General features: G+C 37.5%; 1 protein-coding gene across 7 annotated transcripts in view; it reads right to left on the reverse strand.

Moving 5' to 3' along the window:
• The window catches only part of Ncoa1 (nuclear receptor coactivator 1), a 219,073-nt gene that overhangs the window by 85,313 nt on the left and 113,586 nt on the right, over positions 1 to 20,174 (reverse strand). For 6 of the 7 annotated variants that reach the window (XM_057758975.1, XM_057758721.1, XM_057758796.1 and 3 more), the window contains exons 3-5: positions 11,473 to 11,631; positions 8,492 to 8,597; positions 2,729 to 2,895 (exon numbers count right to left, since the gene is read on the reverse strand). In XM_057758975.1, the coding sequence (XP_057614958.1) occupies positions 2,729 to 2,895; positions 8,492 to 8,580 (256 nt within the window). In that variant the 5' untranslated portion in view covers positions 8,581 to 8,597; positions 11,473 to 11,631. The remainder of the gene's footprint in view (positions 1 to 2,728; positions 2,896 to 8,491; positions 8,598 to 11,472; positions 11,632 to 20,174) is intronic. The other variant, XM_057758898.1, reaches the window with a different exon arrangement.

Raw genomic sequence — 20,174 nt, forward strand, 5'->3', positions numbered from 1 at the left:
AGCATTTAAAATTTTAGGGAAAACTGAAGATGGGAATAATTATGTGTCAGGTAATGGCCTAAGGAATGGGAACACAAGTGACAGGCAGTTCTGGGTCCTGTCTGTAGAGGAAAGAGGCATTCCTGTCTGTCTTCCTCTACCCTAATCTGGTCAGCGGGATGCAGACAAGTTGGCCATATTTATTGCATGTGATAGAAATAGCCTAGGAATGGCAGCAAAATCCACAGGGGGAGTCTCAATCCTTGACACCTACCTGTATTATTCTGTTCAAGACACTGCAATTTGTTCAAGTCATTACATTTATGCCTCCTACAATCCTCTCAGAATAAATACGTCTTTACATTTTTATATTAATCAACATCTAATATCTACATAATGATGGTTATAAATATATTTTATTGGTAAATCCAGGTGTATTTTATATTTTGCATATTATCTATTTATTGTATATTTTATATATTATATTTTGTGTATAGTTTAAAGTTTTCAAATTTTTATACCATTTAAGTCATTCCTAAACACTCCTCCTGAGCTTAAAAATTTCTCTGGTCAGGTATGATGGCACACACTTTTGGTCCTAGCACTGGGGAGAGAGTGGCAGGTAGATAGATCTCTGTGAGTTTGAAGTCAGCTTGTTCTTAATAGAGTTCCAGGTCAGGCAGAGCTACACAGTGAGACCCTGTCCCAAAACAGAACAAAACACCCCCCCCCTCAATCTAACAATAGCCACACAACCAAACCCAAACCCAAACATGAAAATCCTTCTCTACTTGGCCAGATATCAGACCCCAGCAGCATTTCTTCTAGAACCCTCTCCACGTGCTCCAATTGCAACTGTTTCTCACATTTTGCTAGGTGTCTACACAACAGTATTGTCTGTGTCTCCTTTCCCTGTCCTTCTGTGTTCAGATTCCATTTTCCCTGGGTTAAGAGCCTACATCTCTGTTTCTTAGATTACTACTGAGGCTCTGATGGCAGTGTCTGAAAAAGGGATAACAGAAGATCCCTGTTTTCCATTTATAATTCTGTCATGAACACAGAGTTACAGGTCTAGAAGTCTTGTTTTCAATGTTACTCGGAACTCATTCTGAAAGCAATCCATTGTACTTGAGACCTCTCTCTGGTTTTTCTCCTTGGTGTTTTAACATGTCACCTAATTGTGCACAGGTGTGAGCACTCCGTACTAACTGTGCTGGGCCTGTATGAGTGTGTGTGTCCCGCCCCAACCTCCATTCTTCTTCCCCTAGCTCCCCCACCTCTCTTGTTGAGACAGGGTCCTCCTATACAGCACAGGCCGACTTAGACTTGGGGTTCTCCTCCTGCCTCAACATCCCAAGTGCTAGGGTTACAGCTGTGCTCCATCCACCATGTCCAGCTACAGGAGTGTTTTCCATCCCAAGCCAAATCCTTCTATTTTCAAGAAAGGGTTTTTAATTTGTTATTTTTAATATTTTATCCCTCTTGGCATTTAACGTCTTCTATCTAGTCTTAAACTAACCCTAGCTTTTTTTTGTCTTTTCCTCTTATTTTGCTTTACTTGTCTATTTTATTTTCTAAGGGATTACTTAAAATTAACTTATATGGCATATGTAAACGTATTGTGGTAAAAAGAAACTAAGAAAGGTGTACTTAAATTTTTTATATAAAGCTGTTGGGAACACTGTCAATGAGAAGGTATTTGAGAAAAGCCATGGGAGGGGTGTCTAGGGAAGGAGGAGTGAGCCTGGCACCTGATGGGTGCTGCCTGCAGTGGCAAAGGAGAGAAACACAGTAATGTGCTGAAGATTTTTCTGAGCATCTGGTTTTAACTTCCAAAAGTTCCTGCTGTTCAACGGTGCAATGTCTCCTCTGCCCAAGTGACTGGCATCTTAGTTTTGTTTCTGCCCCCTCACATCTCTGCTTCCCCAGTGTTTCCTTTCTTTCTGCTTTTCTTTTGTAACCGCTGGCTATTCTAAGATGCCTGTGACATCCATGAGGAACTGGAAATAGCGAGGACCTGAGTTTTCACATGGGTCACTCTTGAATATCTCTTCCCTGGGACTGCATCAGTTTCCTCAGAGAATCCCATCGTCTCTGGTCTCAGATGTAAGAGAGGGCTGGTGTCTGCAGACTCCTCACACTGCTGCTAATGTGAAGGCTTGGGTCTGTGCCCCTACTCAGCACAGATGATTTCCTCAGCGCACTCACTGAGAGTCTAGAGCACTCCTTGAGTAGAAGAATTCTCCCAAAGGGCTTCACCTTTGTTTCTGGTAGGCAACCCAGGGGATTAGTGGTGTAGGGTTCCCAGTAAGTAAGGGTGCTATAAATATGAACCTCAAAAAATATAATGGGCTTTTCCACCTCAGAGGACTATTTCTCCCACTGCAAGCTCAGGCAGAGAGGCAAGCTTCCTTAGACAAGTCAGAGTGATTTTCATCAAGGAATTACTGTACATTAGCTCTACGCCAGGGCCTCAGGTCCCACCCCATAACTTGTGTCTCCAGCTTCAATGCCCTATAATACTGGACTCCAAAACCTTCCGGGCTAATTACTTCACTAGTACTCAAGTTAATTTAGCGAGCCATTTTATAATACCAAGAAAGGCTGTTTGGCTCAATAAAATAAAAATTATCTAAACAAAAACATTTCTCTAATAAAATTATGAAGCAATGAGGGCTCTTAATAACGGAAGGGTCGGATGATACGTCACAATACCATAACAACTAAGAACACGGCCTTTTATTTTTACCTTGCTCCATTCTCTTCATTAGCTGTATCTGATCTACTGTTTTCTTCAAAATCTTGCATTTATCTGGTTTTACACTCAAGCTGTCAATGTCACTGATGTTGGCAGACAGTAATTCAGCTAGTTCTTCTAAATACTTATTTTCTTGCTCCCTGCGCCTCTTCTCAGTACTGTTGCACACACAAAAAAACAATCTGGTTAGCACGCATTGATAACATGTTATTTCCTTCTCTGACCAAAGATATTAATGTTCACACATTTGAAGGAAATCTTGTTTTTACTTAAAATATAAAACCAGATTTAAAAATCAAATTAAAATCACATCTAAAACTCAGACACTGCAAAATACTCAAATATACAAAATAACTCTGGCTAAAATATAATAAAGAGAATGATTTATAACAGATAGGTTGTCAGTGATGTATAAACCTTTCAAATAACAAATGGCTACCAGATATTAAAGGAACCAGACAGACAGCAAGTCTACTCCTTATGCTTATGGCCACTGTATGTTTGAAATAGAATGTGAATTTTCAAGTTATTCAGATGAATGAATTGTAATGAGGAACCTGATAAGGTCTTCATTCTTACTCTCAATAGGAACATTAGTTGCTCTTTATGAAAAAAGAACTGATCCAAAGTACAATCTAAAAAGTAAATACTAGAGAACAATGGTGTATAGCTTCTTTTATATATAACAGAAAACAAAAGCTACACATAGTTCTTGTCAGCTCTGAACAAAACCAGACATCACCACCTTAAAGCAAACAGAAAGAACAGAGGGTAATGTCAGACAGACAGCACTTTAAACAGTCTGCTGAATATATGGAAGAATTACTGTCCATTTTTCTTTTCATTCTTTACCCCAATTTATTTCGCTAAGACAGCAGAAATTTGCTTTCTGCAATACATTCAAAGATGGTAAAATATTACTCTAAAACTTTCCATTTTCCAAATAAAAGAGGAAAGCGTATTCATGACAAGCTTTGTTTTATAAACAGCAGTTAAAATCATTTGGCTGCACATAAAAGTGCTAGGAAAAAAGAGGTGAGAAGTGAGAGAAGTCAGTTGCTAAAAACCTTACAATAAACAACAGCTAAATACCCTTTACTTTTCTTAAGGATTGGGAAGATTTTAAAAAGAAAAGCACTTATTCAACACAGTGCACTAGAAGAACACAGTCAGCTAACTTACTACATTTGCTATAAAATAAAGTACTACAAATGGTACATATCCCCAAACATTATTAAATGTAAAACTCTAGCAAACATACATTCTGTCTTTATCTGTTAAATCTTTCATTACTGAGGAATTACTTCCATTTTTCTTAGTAAAAAAATCTATCTTAATAACTTAAACAGAACACAGCAAGGCATCTCGGCAAACTTCACTCTGAGGCACTGAAGCAAAGCACGAATAAAATGAGGAACATATTTTCATATTCACAAGGATTTATCTGTAACACGATAGTATTTGAGGACATGTGATTTTACCTTAGGGAACCTCACAGATAACAGACACATTTAGTAGATTCAGTATTGAGCAGGAACTGTTTAAACTTAACAGGTTTAAATTTCAATAGGGAGCGAGCAATTTAGATTTACTTGGTGAAACCCCCTCTCTCCTGATACTTTTCATTTGTTGGTTTGTTTTGAGACAAAGTCGGTGAAACCCCCTCTCTCCTGATACTTTTCATTTGTTGGTTTGTTTTGAGACAAAGTCTTACTATACAGTCCAGGCTATTCTTGAACTTCAACCTCCATCTACCTTGAGGTTGCTGGGATTATAGGTATGTACTTCCATGGTCAGTCACCAAACATGTTTTTGTCATTAAGGTTTGAGTAATACTGAAATGCCTGAAGCCATTACATAGTAAAAGAAAAGTGTCCCAATATAGAAAGATGGAATAAGAAGCTATATACACACACACACACACACACACACACACACACACACACACACACACACACATATATATTGAGGAATAGCAGATGTCAATAAAATGACAAATTTCAGAGCAGGGAAATAAAAATCACCTTTAAATTAAGCAGTCAGTAACTACATAGAAAAAAAAAGACAACAGACATGCTCAGAGTCAAAACTGAAGGAACAGAGGACACAGAAACTCTATCTTAAAGGAAAAAGGCTTTCCTTACTACTTTGCTAAATCCCTTTATTACCTTGCACGTGGCAGACACACTAGTTGATGCTATCCTGAGCTAAATTTTCATGATTACAGTTGGCCTCACAATCTTATATGGTGCCAGTTTCAAGATCCCTGTGGATACAGAATCTGGGCACTTGCAAACCCTTTATAAAATGGCATATAAGTTGCATACCCTATGGAAATTTTTCGTCATGCTTAAAATCATCTCTGTATTATTTACAATACCTAATGCAATACAAATGCTGCATAATTAGTTGTCATCCTATATTTCGGCAATAACACCATGCAAAAACATCAACACATGTTTGGTTCAGGTGTCATTTTTTTCCAGAATACTTTTGATACTATGGATATGGAAGGACTGACTGCTGTATCTTTCCTTAGTTAATGTACTAGCAAACTCAATAAACATTCCTAAATTTATCATATGACAGATAATTATGTGATATTCCAAAGCATCCTGGAGTAAATTATATATAGCTCCCACTTGAAAGGAAGTAAAAAGGAAACAGGCCTTTGTTATACTTGGTGACAAAACCACAAAACTATAGAAATACACAGAAATGGTATTTCACCCAGAGAAATAACAGCACAAGTTAGAGGTAGGGAGATCTTATTTTCTAGAAAGCTAACTTGGCTTTATCAACTGTATAAAGGAGAGTGGAAATATGAAATTCAAAACCTATACACAATAGAAGAGTATGGCCAAACCACAGAGGTATATGGATAGGAGGAAGTGTAGGCCAGATCAGCAATGTCACCTGTCTGGTCACTGACTAGCTATCCAACCTCAGACAAGGGACAGCAATTTAACCTTTCTGCTTCAATCTCCTTGTCTGACCACTTGGATAATGACATAAATGACCTCCTAGGGTTTGTGAGGATTAAAAACATAAGGCATGAAAATGAATTGCTAAGTTCTTGGCATGTACTATTAGCTCAATAAATGCCATCTAGAATGACTTTAATTAGAATGATTTATTTTTTTAGAAAATAGGAAACCCAAAAGGATTTAAGAAGAATTAGTGGCATGGTCAGATCTGCAAGTTCCTTGAAGATAGAAGACCTATCTCTCACTTCATTTATATCCTTACCACAGCACAGATGGCGCTTGCTAAATAGTTAGCATTTAATACACACTTGTTGAGTTAAGCTGGAAATGCTAAGGAAAGATAGCCACCATTTAAAACCAGCATTTTTATTTTCATTTTCTTAGAACAAATGAGGGGTTGGAGAGATACAAGCTACCTGAGCACGGGAACCTGTAACAGAGAAGTCGCTCTGTCTAGGGCTCTTTAGATAGTCATGTGTGGCTCGACTGCATGGCTGGAAATACCATGTGAGGCCTAACAGATGCTCTTTATGATTAATGAGCTCACAGTCTGTTTGGGAAGACAGCATATAATAATAAGACCAAAGGAAGCATTGCAAGGTGGCATTAATACATAAGCAATTTCAAACTAATAAATTTCTGATTTTCCATATCAAAGATAATGCTTTATTAAAACTGAAGCCCATACATATAAACCTGAAGGAGTAAGTGCTTTCAAATATCTTTCAAGCAAACATCAAGATAATTATCTCAAAATATTTAAAGAGGAGAAAAAGAATAAATAAAAAATTTGGTATGTTATCATGTACAGACACACATACATAAAGGTAATTTACAAATAAACGATTACAAAATGGGGATTGTTCAGCACAATAGGCAGAAATGTTACTAATGCCCACACCCATTAAAATTCATAAACATTAATAACTATCAATTGGAAAACACAATATGGGCATGTGGCGCATGCCTAGAATCCCAGCTCCCTGAAGTTGATATAGGAGAACTGATCCAAGTTCAAGGCTAGTATGAACTATAGAATGAAACCCTGAACAAAACAACAACAACAAAGAAATTACGAAAAAAATACAAATATAACAAAATATTAATATAGGAACATAGTATCAATTTTATAGGGTTGTTTTACGTAGCTTTTTAAATCTCTGTTCTTACATATTTAAAATTTCCTCAAATGAGAAAGCAAACATAAAAGACAATAATTTTATTTATTCTTAAGTTTTCCTTTAAGAAAAACTGAATTTATATGCAGAAACAAACAATGCACTAACTCTGACAAAACACATTTGGTTCATATCTTGCATTAACTTTTATCCTCGCATCTGGACATGTGTGCTTGAGTAATTAAGACAACTGTTCTGTGAGGAATGGTCGGTCACTTTTCTTTTTCCAGCCTCTAGCCCTAGCATTTTTTATTATTAATTAAATTTATTCATTTATTTTACATCCTAACAGCAGTTCCTCCTCCCCCCTCTCTTTCCATTCCTCCTGTTCTCTCCCCCACCCCAGGAAAAGCAGGCAACCAACAGCTGAAGAGCTGCTGCGGCCTTTCTCTGGACATCAGTGTCATCAGCTGGGGTGATTCTGCGTTCTTTGTCCCTGGGGAACATCTGGGAATGTTTACAGACCATCTTTATTACAACTAAGACACGACTGGCATTTAGGTATACAAGCAGCAACAGTGCTAAACACCTACAACACACATGAAAGCCTCCACAACAGAAGATTTTCTGGTTTAAAATATCAGTAGTGTAGAAACTGAAAACAACTTAATCTAGCTCCTAGAAGCCGAATGGAATAAAATCTATACATTTCTCTTGTTAGCTGAGAAAATTCTTTTACCCTGAGTGGAGGTTTCTCCTTCACCTGGCACTTGTTAGGATTCCCTTAGCATTAATTTCTCAATGTAGTCATATTTTAAAAAAACACAGCAAGTAGTTAATGCCACAAATAGTAATTTTAAAAATAAATATTATAACAATGTACTTCTTAGCTTCTAAGATAACATTAAAGGTGTTCAAAAGACTTATTTATTCATTTGACAGGATTTATTGTCCTTACTAGTTAAAAGGTACATATTGCACCGTGACTGGGGATACAATGGCGAATGAGCAGATAACATCTCTTACCATATATGCTACATGGTAAGCCTACAGTCTAGCTAAGACACTAAGAATTCATGCAATGAGTATACACTCTAGCAACAGCCTGTAGTTATGAATCAAAGCCATAAATGTGTACAAAACAGATATATAAAAAGGGGAGCCGCATGGTGATGGTCCACACCTTTAATCCCAGCATTTAAGAGGCAGAGGCAGGCGGACCTCTCTGTTAAAGGCCAGCCTGGTCTACAGAGCAAGTTCCAGGACAACCAGGACTACACAGAGAAACCCTGTCTTGGTGGTAGAGAGGTGTGTGTGTGTGTGTGTGTGTGTGTGTAACGACAAAACCAACCAATCAAGCAATAAAGTGTGGAGGGATTGATCTAGTAGTTGTAGGAGGAAGAGCAGCCTCCCTTTAAGGAAGTAATGATCAACACAGTATGTACAATATACCTATAGGTTAGTTGTGAAAATAAAGAGGATGCAAGTTGAATGGAAGGAGAGGCCCATGCAAAGACTGGGAGGGGGCACAGAATGCTTCAAGGAAGCAGAAGGCAGGTGGCCACTCAAAGTGGAGTAGATGGAGCAAAGCTCCAAGGTGTTGGGGGAAGGGCACAAAAGCTCTGCCAGAAACAGAAGTGCGCTCCTACCTTGATGCCAGTGTGTCACATGGCGATCCTTTTCTCTTATGTGAGTCTGGGTTTGCAGGGTCGGATGAACTGTCCCCAAGGCCACTCATGTTGACAAACTTCACACCTAAACAATAAGGGTAAAATAAAAAATAAATTTCTCATGAGCTCTCTAACCAAATATGGGCAGGGAAAGCCCCCTGTTACTTCTAAACAAAAGAACCACAGAACAGACCTAAACAGTGACTAGGTGATGACAGCCACCACAAGCACCAGCATCTAACATTACAGGGACTCCAATCACTAGTTGCTATACTTACTTTTCTAAATCAGTGAATAAAATTAACAATCCCTATGAAAATGTTATAATCAATCAGGATGAAAATTTTTCCAGGATAATTAAGTCGAAATATGTTTTACCAAGAGAAAAATCACTTCCATGGGTAAATGTAAAAAACAGGACTCTAAAAAACATTTATTATTATTGTTCAGATTCAGAATGATTATTCAGACATTACTTTGCAAAAAGGCTTAAAACAACTTTTCTCACGAAGCTGGAGATTTTATATCCATAGAAAAATGAACAATATGCATATGATTAAAGTTAAGTGATAAGCTCAATTTGGATTTTGAATTGTACTTTCCACGCATGCCTAACCTTGTGTTTACACCACCCAGCGACCAAGATCAAGTGTTTAGTCTACATTAGGATCTTGGTATGGATGCCAGAGAACACAGAGTCATCCCTTAGCATGTCAGCCAGGTTTTTACATGTGCCAGTTTCTGATCTGTCTGCATCAATCACTACTCTGCAGAATCCCAAGGGAACGCAGAACCCTACCCTTGGAGTCCTCACTTCCTTTTGGATTCCAATAGTGCCAAACACTACCATTATGTTTTATTCCATTTACCCTCAAAAAAGGAGAGCAAACTCATGAGATGGGAAGACTTGGAGCTCTTCCTTATGTCTAAGTTATTAAACACCACAGCACTGTGCATCAACAGTCAAGCTTGGAACACTTAAAAACTAGTGAAAACTATGGCAACCTCTCACACAGACTTAATCCTTCCCTAGTTCTTTCTAAAACTCACTTTCTCACTCTTCTAAAGATCAGACTATTGCCATCTTCTCACTAGATGAACAATCCCTAAAATTTTAATCATGCAGTCAAAAGGAAATATTTCTAATTTCTCCATAGTAGAAGTATAGTTTTGAAATTATCCAACACTCAAAGTATTCTTTAGTTCTTTAGATAGGATTTTGTTATGATGCAATCCAGGCTGGCCTGAGATTAGCGATAAAACCCAGGTTGGCCTCAAAGTTCCAACCCTCCTCCCTCCTCCCTCCAGAATGCTGGGAATACAGGTGTATCCCACCACACCAGGCTAGGACTGCAATCTTGCAATTGCTTTTAATTCTTTTTTCTTGTTTATCTGTCATTCGTAATTGCTACCCATGTCCTGCCAATTCTTTCTTAAGAGATTCAACTGTTTCCTTCTTCAGTCTTAGATATAATGATGATCCTAGCTTGGAACCAAATATCTCAAAGATTCCAGATTCATGTAAGAGGAAGTGTGTCACTGTGGGGGCAGGTTTTGAGGATTAAGCGTAGAACTGATAACTTTAAAAGCCAGCACCAGTTAGCTAACAAACAACTCTAGGAACGTGCCTTAGTGTGCCCAGCAGACAGGGAGCACAGAAAGAAACACACAAGATCAAGGTGGCACACAAGAGCCAAAGATCCCCAAACTGATCCTCTGTATGAAGAACAATCATGATGGAGCACTCCTACACCAGCTAACTTGTATATACAAATGTTTCCAAAACTAGAGTCCTCAGACACACACCTTACATTCTTTACAGCCACTCAAAGACTTCTCATGTGGCAACAAAGGATAGGGACTTTAGAATATTCACTGCCCTTTCATGGCTGAATGATATCCCACTGTTTGGAGATACTCTGTTCTGTTTATCAATGTGTCAGTTGGTGAACATTTAAGTCATTTCCTCTGCTGGGTATTTTCAGCATTTTTATGAATGCTTATGCATAGCTTCTGTATATTTGCTTTAATTATCTTGAGTATAAACCTGGGAATGGAAGTGCTATGTCATACAGTAACTCTAACTTTCTGGGAAAATGCTAAATTTAAGGTGAAAATATACGAGGATTCCAATTCTATATTCTTGTCAAATGCATTTTCCTCTGTAAAAGCCCATCCAAGTGGGTATAAAATGGCACCTCATGATGGCTTTGATTTATACTACTTTAATTGCTTATAATTCTGAGCATCTTCTCACATACTTCCTGGACTCCTTATATCTTCATTGGAAACATAGTTCATTCAGAGCCTTTACTTAGTTTTTTTTTTTTTTCTTTTTTTTTTTTTTTTTGGTTTTTCGAGACAGGGTTTCTCTGTGGTTTTGGAGCCTGTCCTGGAACTAGCTCTTGTAGACCAGGCTGGTCTCGAACTCACAAAGATCCGCCTGCCTCTGCCTCCCGAGTGCTGGGATTAAAGGCATGTGCCACCACCGCCCGGCTTTACTTAGTTTTTATACTAAATGTTACGGCATTTATATATTTACTGTGTACATTTAAGTCGTGATGTTTCCAGACACAAATATATAGTGAACTAGTATTATTATAAAGCAAATTAATCCCCATAATCTCACAGAGACATGATTTTGCTGCTGCAAGAACAGTTATCATCAGTTATTGTCTTAAGAACAATGTGCTGCTGTTAACTGTACTGCCTGTTATAGAAGATCTTTAGACTTGTTTGCCCAATTGATAGTCTTACTTTGATCTTATAAACTCACTGTTTATTCTAAACACACTGCTTATTTGTCAACACTTCCACTTAGGAATGAATATTAGAACTTACTTTACAATAACCAAGAAGCTTCCCAGGCCAAGAACAACTTCCATAAAAAATAATGCTCAAACAGTAATTGTTTTCCCTCCATTCTTTTATAGTGACAAAGTTCTTAAAATCTTCCCTACCTGGGAGACTTCCTTGTTCATAATGAATCCTCAAAGCAGATATAGTCAAATCGAGTGCTCCTGAGGGCAGCTTCTGAGGGAACGGAACAGTACAATGCTGTCCAGAGATGGCTCTAGTCGATTTGTTCTCACCTCATTTAAGGGCAATTACACGAACAACTAAAATAAGTGAGAAGAAAAAAGCAAATAGGAGGTTAGATTGCCATTTTATTCTTTAAGAAATAATAAAGATCAGCAATATGAGAGAAATGCAAATTTTCAAGTTGATGGAAAAATATTTCCATAACACAATGGATGAAGATATGAATTTACAGGCAGAGACCTTCCTGGTGATGTTATTTGAGACAGCTTGCCACTAACGGAATGCATAATTACATTCTGCTCAACTTCGGAGAGACCCATAGAGAAGGCTTTCAAAAAATCATTTCTGGCAGCATTTACATGCTCATCCTTTTTATTACCTATAAATTATGATTTTTCACAATTTCAGCTATTTCATTATTTCAATTTATATAATGTTCTTCCTATTTTTAAAGTTATTTTAACATTTTACTTTCAAAATTTTTGTTGGAAAAGTTTACGCGCTTTCATATTTAAAGTTAGTTGAGCTCTGGTTCCAACAATAATAGATCCTCTTGTACTATACTAATCTGCTCACAGATAAGAATTATAAACTGTGGACAAAATAGAAAAGTAACTGTTTGAAGACATTGGAAAGTGATCAAAGCAGACTCAAATTGTAGATCTGACTGTTTTTCAAAGAAGGGAGCCACACTGGGTGGAACACATGCTTGGAAGGCTTTCTCTGTAGGGAGCTTTTTCAAGACTCCCTTGAAGTCCTGGGAGGCTGAACCTATAGATGAAAAAATCACATCTAATAGGCTTTAGGCAGTAGTGGATGCAGATCCAAGCTAACAGAAAACTTGAAATTGGTTCACACAATTATCTACACTCCAAATTCTTAAACTGAAGCTAGCAACTCCATCTGGGCTCATCTAACTTAATGTGGGAACCACAGAAATTCTGGCAACAGTAAAAGGTTTCTGTACCTTCAAAGACCAAAAATTAATTTGAAATTAAACACATGACGTGTCTTAAATGTTTCTGGCAGTGCTCATTCATGTTGCATCTCATGACATCTCTGTAGCTTTGGTTCTAAACACACAATATGCACACTTTGCACTACATGTGCCTGCACACCACAAAATGCTAACAGTGATGCCTGAAATGCTTCAGACTACAGATCACCACATGCTATGAATCATGCAGTTGGATTGAATATACAAACCTTTCTGATCTTAGAGAATATAATTGTTTAAGAAAAATGAAGATAGTATTTTCTGTTAGTCTTCAGCATTTAAGTCTCAAATTAGTGTTAGCTTTGGGTAGTAGCATTAGAAAAATTGATTTGAAAATGGCTGTTTAAGCGGTTGGCTTGAAATTTTTTAAGACCTATTTTTATTTTATCCCTCCCCCCTCCGGTGTGTGTGTGTGTGTGTGTGTGTGTGTGTGTGTGTACCGACTGAGGTCAGAAGATAGTGCCTGATCCCCAGTTATAGACATTTGTGAACCACTTGCTGTGGTCACTGAGAAGCAAATTTGACTCTTTGGGGAGGGCAGCAAATGCTCTGAACTACTGACTCCTATTTTGAGCTCCTTCAATTTTATTTTTTAAAATATAATTAAATAAATTTGGATTGGGATTGAGTTAGAATTGCTATTAACTTCTGAAATGGCCCTAAATGTGCTTTTGCCATTTTGTACTACATATTTGTGTGGAGCAGCTTTCTCAGCACTGACAACTAAAAAAAAAAAAAAAAAATATTGATGAATTTTGAAAACCGCCAAAGATGCTCAGCATCTTGTAGTATCAAACATTCAACCAGGATTTCATTCTCTATTTAATCTTTTCTTAAAGATTTATTTGTTTTATATGTGTGTTTTGCCTGCATGTACATATGTGCAATATGTGGTGTCTGTGGAAGTTAGAAGAGGGAGTTGGATCACCTGGAACTGGAGTTACAGACGGTTATAAGCTGCCATATGGGTGCTGGGAATTGAACCCAGTTCTCTGCACTTTGTTTTTAACTACTAAGTCATTTCTCCAGCCCAATTTTTAGTTCCTTATGTAAAAATAAACATATATATCTCATTAGTGAATAAAACTGCTTTGGTCTTTAGTAAGCGGTATGTCATTTATTTTACATAAAATTGTCTTAAAAAATAATTGTTTTAGAAAAATTATAATTTATTATCAGCAAATGTTTGATTTGTTTATCTATTTATTACTTAAGATCATGCAAAAATGTCTCAGAGAAAAAGGGGTGCACAGTGGAAATAGTTAGGAAACCAGGACTAGAGACCCAGGAGAAAGAAGGGTATAGCACAATGGCAAAGGGTAAAAGGAGGGCTGGCCATCAAACACTACATTTAAGTAGCTTTTAGGCCATCATGGGCTCTTTTTTTGCTTTCACTTCCAGAGTAACACCATAAGTTTTGAATGTATTTTTATTTTATGCCAATGGATATTGTGCCCGCATGTATGTGTATCACTTGTATGAAATACCCACAGAGGCCAGGAGAGGGCATTAGATCCCCAAGAACTGATGCTACAGATGGCTGTTAGCTGCCGTGTGGGTGCTGGGATTTGAACTTGGGTCCTCTGGAAGATTAGCCAGTCCTCTTGATCACTTAGCCATCTCTCCATTTCCCAGAGTAATGAAATTATTATACTGAGTGCCCTGAAGAATCACTAGTACAGATTTAACAGGTTCTTAGCAATTTTCACATAAAACTGAATTTTCTCAGGTTTAATATGATAGTTATTAGTATTTAGCCTGTTTCCTCTCTTAAAATTTTTGTTGACAGTTGCTTCTATTTTCCTCTTTCTCTAATTTATGACTTTAAAAACTCCTTACTGATTTTATTTTTGTTTGTGTTGTCTTAACTGTGATTTGGAGAGGGACCAATACTCAATGCCTGCTCAAACTATGCTGTCTACCTGGATTAAGTATTGAATGCTATTTCTAACTTTATTATTTTTAGTATTAGTTATTTTATTTTGTAACATTTAAAACCCTATTTCATATGTTCTTAAACATTTTAGCTCTGCAATTTCAAAATTCACCATTCTGACATTCTTTTTAAAACAAACAATAAGTGAAATTATTGGCTAAATGAAAACTTTAATAAACAGCTATGAAAGGTCTGGGCAATAATTTAACCATAAAGGGACACAGGTTGAAACAATGCCTCTGTACATACAGCAAGCACGACAAACTGTGACTTTTAGAGAAAGCAGTAAAAAAAAAAATGATTCTTTTCCATTAGCAGCAGCTGATTTATGAGATGGTTATCAAAAGTAACCGCTGCCCAATGTTCTTTCTGTAAGGAATTAAAAGAAACTCCAATCCCTGAGAACAGTGGAGTCCCTAATCCAGGCATATTGATCGTTGAGTACTGCAGAAGTCATGTCACAAATAACTTCTAGACTACGAGGTCTTTCACATTATTTTAATGATTGGTGCGAATTCAAGGTTAACTTTGTTATAAGATGACTTTTATCTTCCTTAGGACACTTTCTGATGTGGGTATGTTCTGGCTTGAGTAGAAATGTCTCCCTCAGGCTTGTGTATTATACTTGGTCCCCACTGGGGAAGGTTACGAACCTTAGGCAGGTGGAAGTATGGCCCTGTGGAGGGCTTTGAGGGTATAGCCTGATCCTATTTCTTGTTCTTTCTTTCTGTTCCCTTTGTGTTGAATACAATGAGATCAGCCGGCTTCCTGTTCCTGCTGCCATTGTCCCTACCGGTTACCACATCTCTCTAGCTATGGGGGACTCTGTCACCATACACCAAGATAAACCCTTTCTCCTCAAAAGTAGCTCTCATCATAGTATTTTCTTTCACAGCAACAGAAAACTAACGCAGGGAAGAAACGGATAAAGTAAAAACTCCCAGTGAGTCCAAACTAATAGGTTAGATGAACAATGTTGTTGTCCAGCAGTGAACTGTCACAAACAAACCATTAACACTTTGTGGCAATTGTAACATTTTCCATAAGAGTAACATGATCTCATAGTATTCTTATTAATTTTATACCAAATAAATTTTAAGAAAGAAGATACATGAAAAATAATGTAAAGAAAAATTTTTCTTGGAAGAGACTGTAAACTTCTTCATGAGAAACGAAGTTGCCAACTTTTCTATTAATAATGACACAAGTGTTGGGTTCCCTAAATTTAAGTTGAAAATGATATAAATAAAAATGGAAATAAATCCATTAATATTAAAATTTACAATTCAGAAGTAAGTAAAGTTTGATTTTGCTATAGGATATATTCACTTGCCTTATTGGTATCTCTGTAGAGAAGAAACTTGGTAAAAATGAATATTTTAAAACTAAAGTTCTTTTTATAATGAAATGGTAACATTTTCTTATTTTTTTATTTTGTATTTATTTTAAATGCTTAATTTTATGATTACAAAATTCATTTATGGAAATCTTATAATCTCTTTCCAAAAAAATGACTTATGGCTTCATACAAATTTTCAAGTATCTTTTAAAAATCTGTGTAAACCTATGGGACTTTTAGAAAAATACAATTTATTACATTTGAACTTATGCAAACTGCTGTTTTGTGGCCAAAGAAAAAGCTCTAAGGGAATCTTCTGAAAACGTGGTCTAAGCATGCCCAGTAAGTGGTGCAACCTCTGCAGTGAGCCAACAATACATCTCTGCACGTGAGAGATAAGAAGAGTGAAGAACGTCCATCCCAGCAATTTTCATAATGGTAAAATGGCAACAGCCCAGATGTCCATTGGCAGTTAAAAAAATATTAGTCAATTTGGACTATTTTACAATAAAACCTCACAACAGTGATATAAAGGAACAGAATCTCAACTATTAACATCTGCCTATGGGCACCCAAACTCCTTTCTTATGACTGAGGGAGTATTAGAAATATGAATAAAAGTATGGATTCATAGTAGTCCAACTACTATGCATTTCCCGGCCTCATACGTTTAGTCTCGGATAACACTTGTTCTTTGCCAAGCAGTGTTAGGTGAGGAAACACAATATTTTTAAATGACTTCAGTTTTGTAGACCTTAACTAAGTTAACCCTCCGATAAATAATGTAAATCATTGTATTTCCAACAAGACCAGTGTGTGTGTGTATGTGTGTGTGTGTGTGCACCCGTGTTCGTGCTCTATGTCGTTTATGTGTCTGGTCTATGGAAATGATTGTAGGGCTCTGTGCACAGGGGAGGCCAGGTAGGGTGTCAGGCAGATCTCTCACTGAACCAGAAGCTCACTATCTTTCCTAATCTAGTCAGAGTTCTTAGGGTCCACAGTCTCTCTTCCCCCAGCGCTAGGAGTCACAGATACTAGCAGTCGGGCCAGCTGGCTTCTTTTCCTTTCCTTTTCTTTTTTATTCTCTTTCCTTTCCGCTTCCCTTTCCTTCTTTCTTTCCCTTCTCTTTCCCCTTCCCTTTCCTTTTCCATTTCCTTCCCTTCCCTTTCCCCTTTCTTTCTGCAGAGGTCCAAGAGACTGAGACTCAGATCCTCATATGCGTAAGTGCTCTCACCCACTAAGCCATCTCCCCACACCTCCCACAGTTTCCACCTGACCCGTACATTACTTTAACTGCCACATATTTCCCCTTTCAGAAGACTTACATGCCTTTATATTTTGTTTTTCATTCTCGTTCTTCTTCAAGGGAGATGCTGATGCCCATATCTAAGTTCTTAAAAATGTATACAAAGAAGTCAACCTAGAGTACTTTTTTAAAGTTTATTTTTCCATTCAAAAATTTCCACTTCCTCCCCTCCTCCCATTCCCCTCCCGCTCCCCCACTCCTCCTCCTCCCTCCCCCTCCAGTCTTAAGAGAGGACAGGGTTCCCTGCCCTGTGGGACGTCCAAGGCCCTCCCCCCTCCATCCAGGCCTAGGAACGTGTGCATCCAAACAGACTAGGGTCCCCAAAAGCCAGTACATGCAGTAGAATCAAAACCCAGTGCCATTATCATTGGCTTCTCAGACGGCCCCCATTGTCAGCCACATTCAAAGAGTCCGGTTTGATCACATGCTCGTTCAGTCCCAGTCCAGCTGGATTTGGTGAGTTCCCATTAGATCAGGCACACTGTCTCAGTGGGTGGACTAACCCCTCGCAATCCTAACTTCCTTGCTCATAGAACCAATCCTAACTTCCTTGCTCATAGAACCTTCGTCCGGCGATGGATGAAGATAGAAACAGAGACCCACATCAGGGCACTGGAGTGAGCTCCTAGAGTACTTGTTTTTATCTTGAATTTCTTTTCTCATCTTCTCTTTAATAAGACAAATAATAAATTTACAGTCAAAACTGTGTATTCAATAGTCTGCATATCAACTACTAAGGTTGAAAGATTAATGACTTATTCATCCACATTTATGCAGGAACAAAATACAGGAACCCATAGACTAGTAAATTCCAGCATTATTAGTCTAGATATAAAATAAGCACATTTACCCTTAAAGAGTATTCACAGAACGCCATCCCTACTACTTTTACAGTTCATTTTAAGGCCTGCATCTGTATCCCTCTCCCTTAACTGTTTTATATTTATTTATTGTGTTTTTGTGTCTACAACAATGCATGCATACCACAGCTCACATCTAGAGAGTCTCTTCCTCTACCATGTGGATCCCAGGGATCAAACTCAAGCTGTCAGACTTGGAGGCATGCACCTCTACCCACAAAGCCATCTTGTCATCCTCTCTAGTTTTTTATTACTATTGTTTGAACTTTGCTAAAAACTAACTTTTCATTAAATCCTTCCATTCTATTCTTCTGATCTTCCCTTCCTCCCTCCCTCCACAGAATCATTATACCTCTGTAACTGCTGCAGTCTAAACTGTGCACAATATTACGCTTGAATTATCTTCCACTCTCACACTACATACATCTAAACAAACTATTTAGTTTGTCCAAAAAGAAATCCCTAACGCACACACAACAATTTGATATCCCACTTCTGCTCATTCTCTTCCATGTAGTTCTCAAAGCATCCTTCGCGCTAGCCACTTGGTCCTCCCCAGTCCTTCTTCCTCACCATGAGGCCTTTATATATCCTCTGCTGTGAATGTGCCCTCAGACTTTTTTTTTTAATTTGCCACATTTTAAATTTACATATTAGCTGTATGACTGTATTTACTGCTGTTTCCCCCACTAAACCGTACGCTCCCACAAGGATATTTTAAATCTAAGAACACAGAGAGAAAGGGAAACTAAGGAAGTTACTGAAACTCAGGAGAGTCTCTACATCTTAGAAAAAGCCCACTTCTGAAGCTTCATTGTACAGGGCAATCTCACTTCCCTTCCTCCTCCTCTCCACTCATTTCCTTTTCTGGCAGGGTAAGAGAAACACCTGGGTGTTAAGAGTCCATATTCAATTAGCTGAACACTAAACCTAACACCGAAATTGCAAGGATTTAGTTACTGGCTAAAGAACAGCTTTGCCAAATTAGGAAGCAGCTGTCAAGGACCACCCAAATCAAGCTATTCTGATTTTCTACTACCCTATTACAGGGCCAGTCCTGGTGGTGCACACCTTTAATCCCAGCACTGGGGAGGCAAAAGCAGGTGGATCTCTATGACTTTGAGGTCACCTTGGTATACATAGTAAGTTATAGGCTACCCAATACTACATAAAACCCAGTCTCAAACAAAACACCCCAAGCATTATTCAGGTATGTTAATTATCAATACAGGTTTGACATTTGTTAGAAGAAATTTTATTAAATGCTCAAAGAAAACCAAGATTAAATCATCTTAGTTAATAGTTAAAATCAGCATATATTTATTAGATGTGTTTATATTGTTGACTTTTTTCTTTATGCAGCTTATATCTATTCTACCATATTGTTAATTAACAAAGTCAGTCTTACATGCAAAGCTCTTCTTTGTACTTTTAAAGGTAGCAAAGAATACTTATTAAAGTTAAGCATAAAATTGTTTATATGTAGGCATTTCTATTTCATTTTTCATACAACTAAATTACAGATTATCTGTGACATAGAGGCATGATCACTGTATATACATAGAGGCTTTAGTAATTAACTTCATTCTTTATGGAATTAAAAGCTCCAGTCACGTAACAAGGTGTGTCAGCATATGGTCACACTTAACCGTCTGCTCTACACAACAACATGCGCAATCCTTGGGGGTGGGAGGAGGAATGCTAAGCAGAGGCTTTAAGAAATGTGTGGTAAACATTAGTGAGGTACTTTTAAAACAAATTATATATTTAATTTACTAAGTATACTTCGTTTCTTGGTAATAGTAGTTCAATCATAAAACACTATGTAAGAACTCAGTATGTGGCAGGCACTGTACCAAATTCTGGGAAATATAGCATGAACAAGAGAGGCAGTGTCCTTTAACTTTAGATAGGGTGACTAATAAGTTTATAAGAATAAGTGACATCTTAACTGAGCTCACACATTAAAAATTCATTTTTTCTCTTCTGTATTGGGAATCAGACCCATGTCCTCACACACATTGGGCAAATGCTGTATTGATCCTATACAAAATATTTAACTCCAAAATTATTTCAGTGATTCTAATCTTCTTGCCCCAATCTTGAACTTATTACTTATATAATGCCTACATTTGGACATCCAGGCAATATTCAAAGTGTAATGCGCCATGGGGACTGGGGA

Source organism: Chionomys nivalis, chromosome 1 (genome assembly GCF_950005125.1).
Source record: "Chionomys nivalis chromosome 1, mChiNiv1.1, whole genome shotgun sequence".
NCBI lineage: Eukaryota > Metazoa > Chordata > Mammalia > Rodentia > Cricetidae > Chionomys > Chionomys nivalis.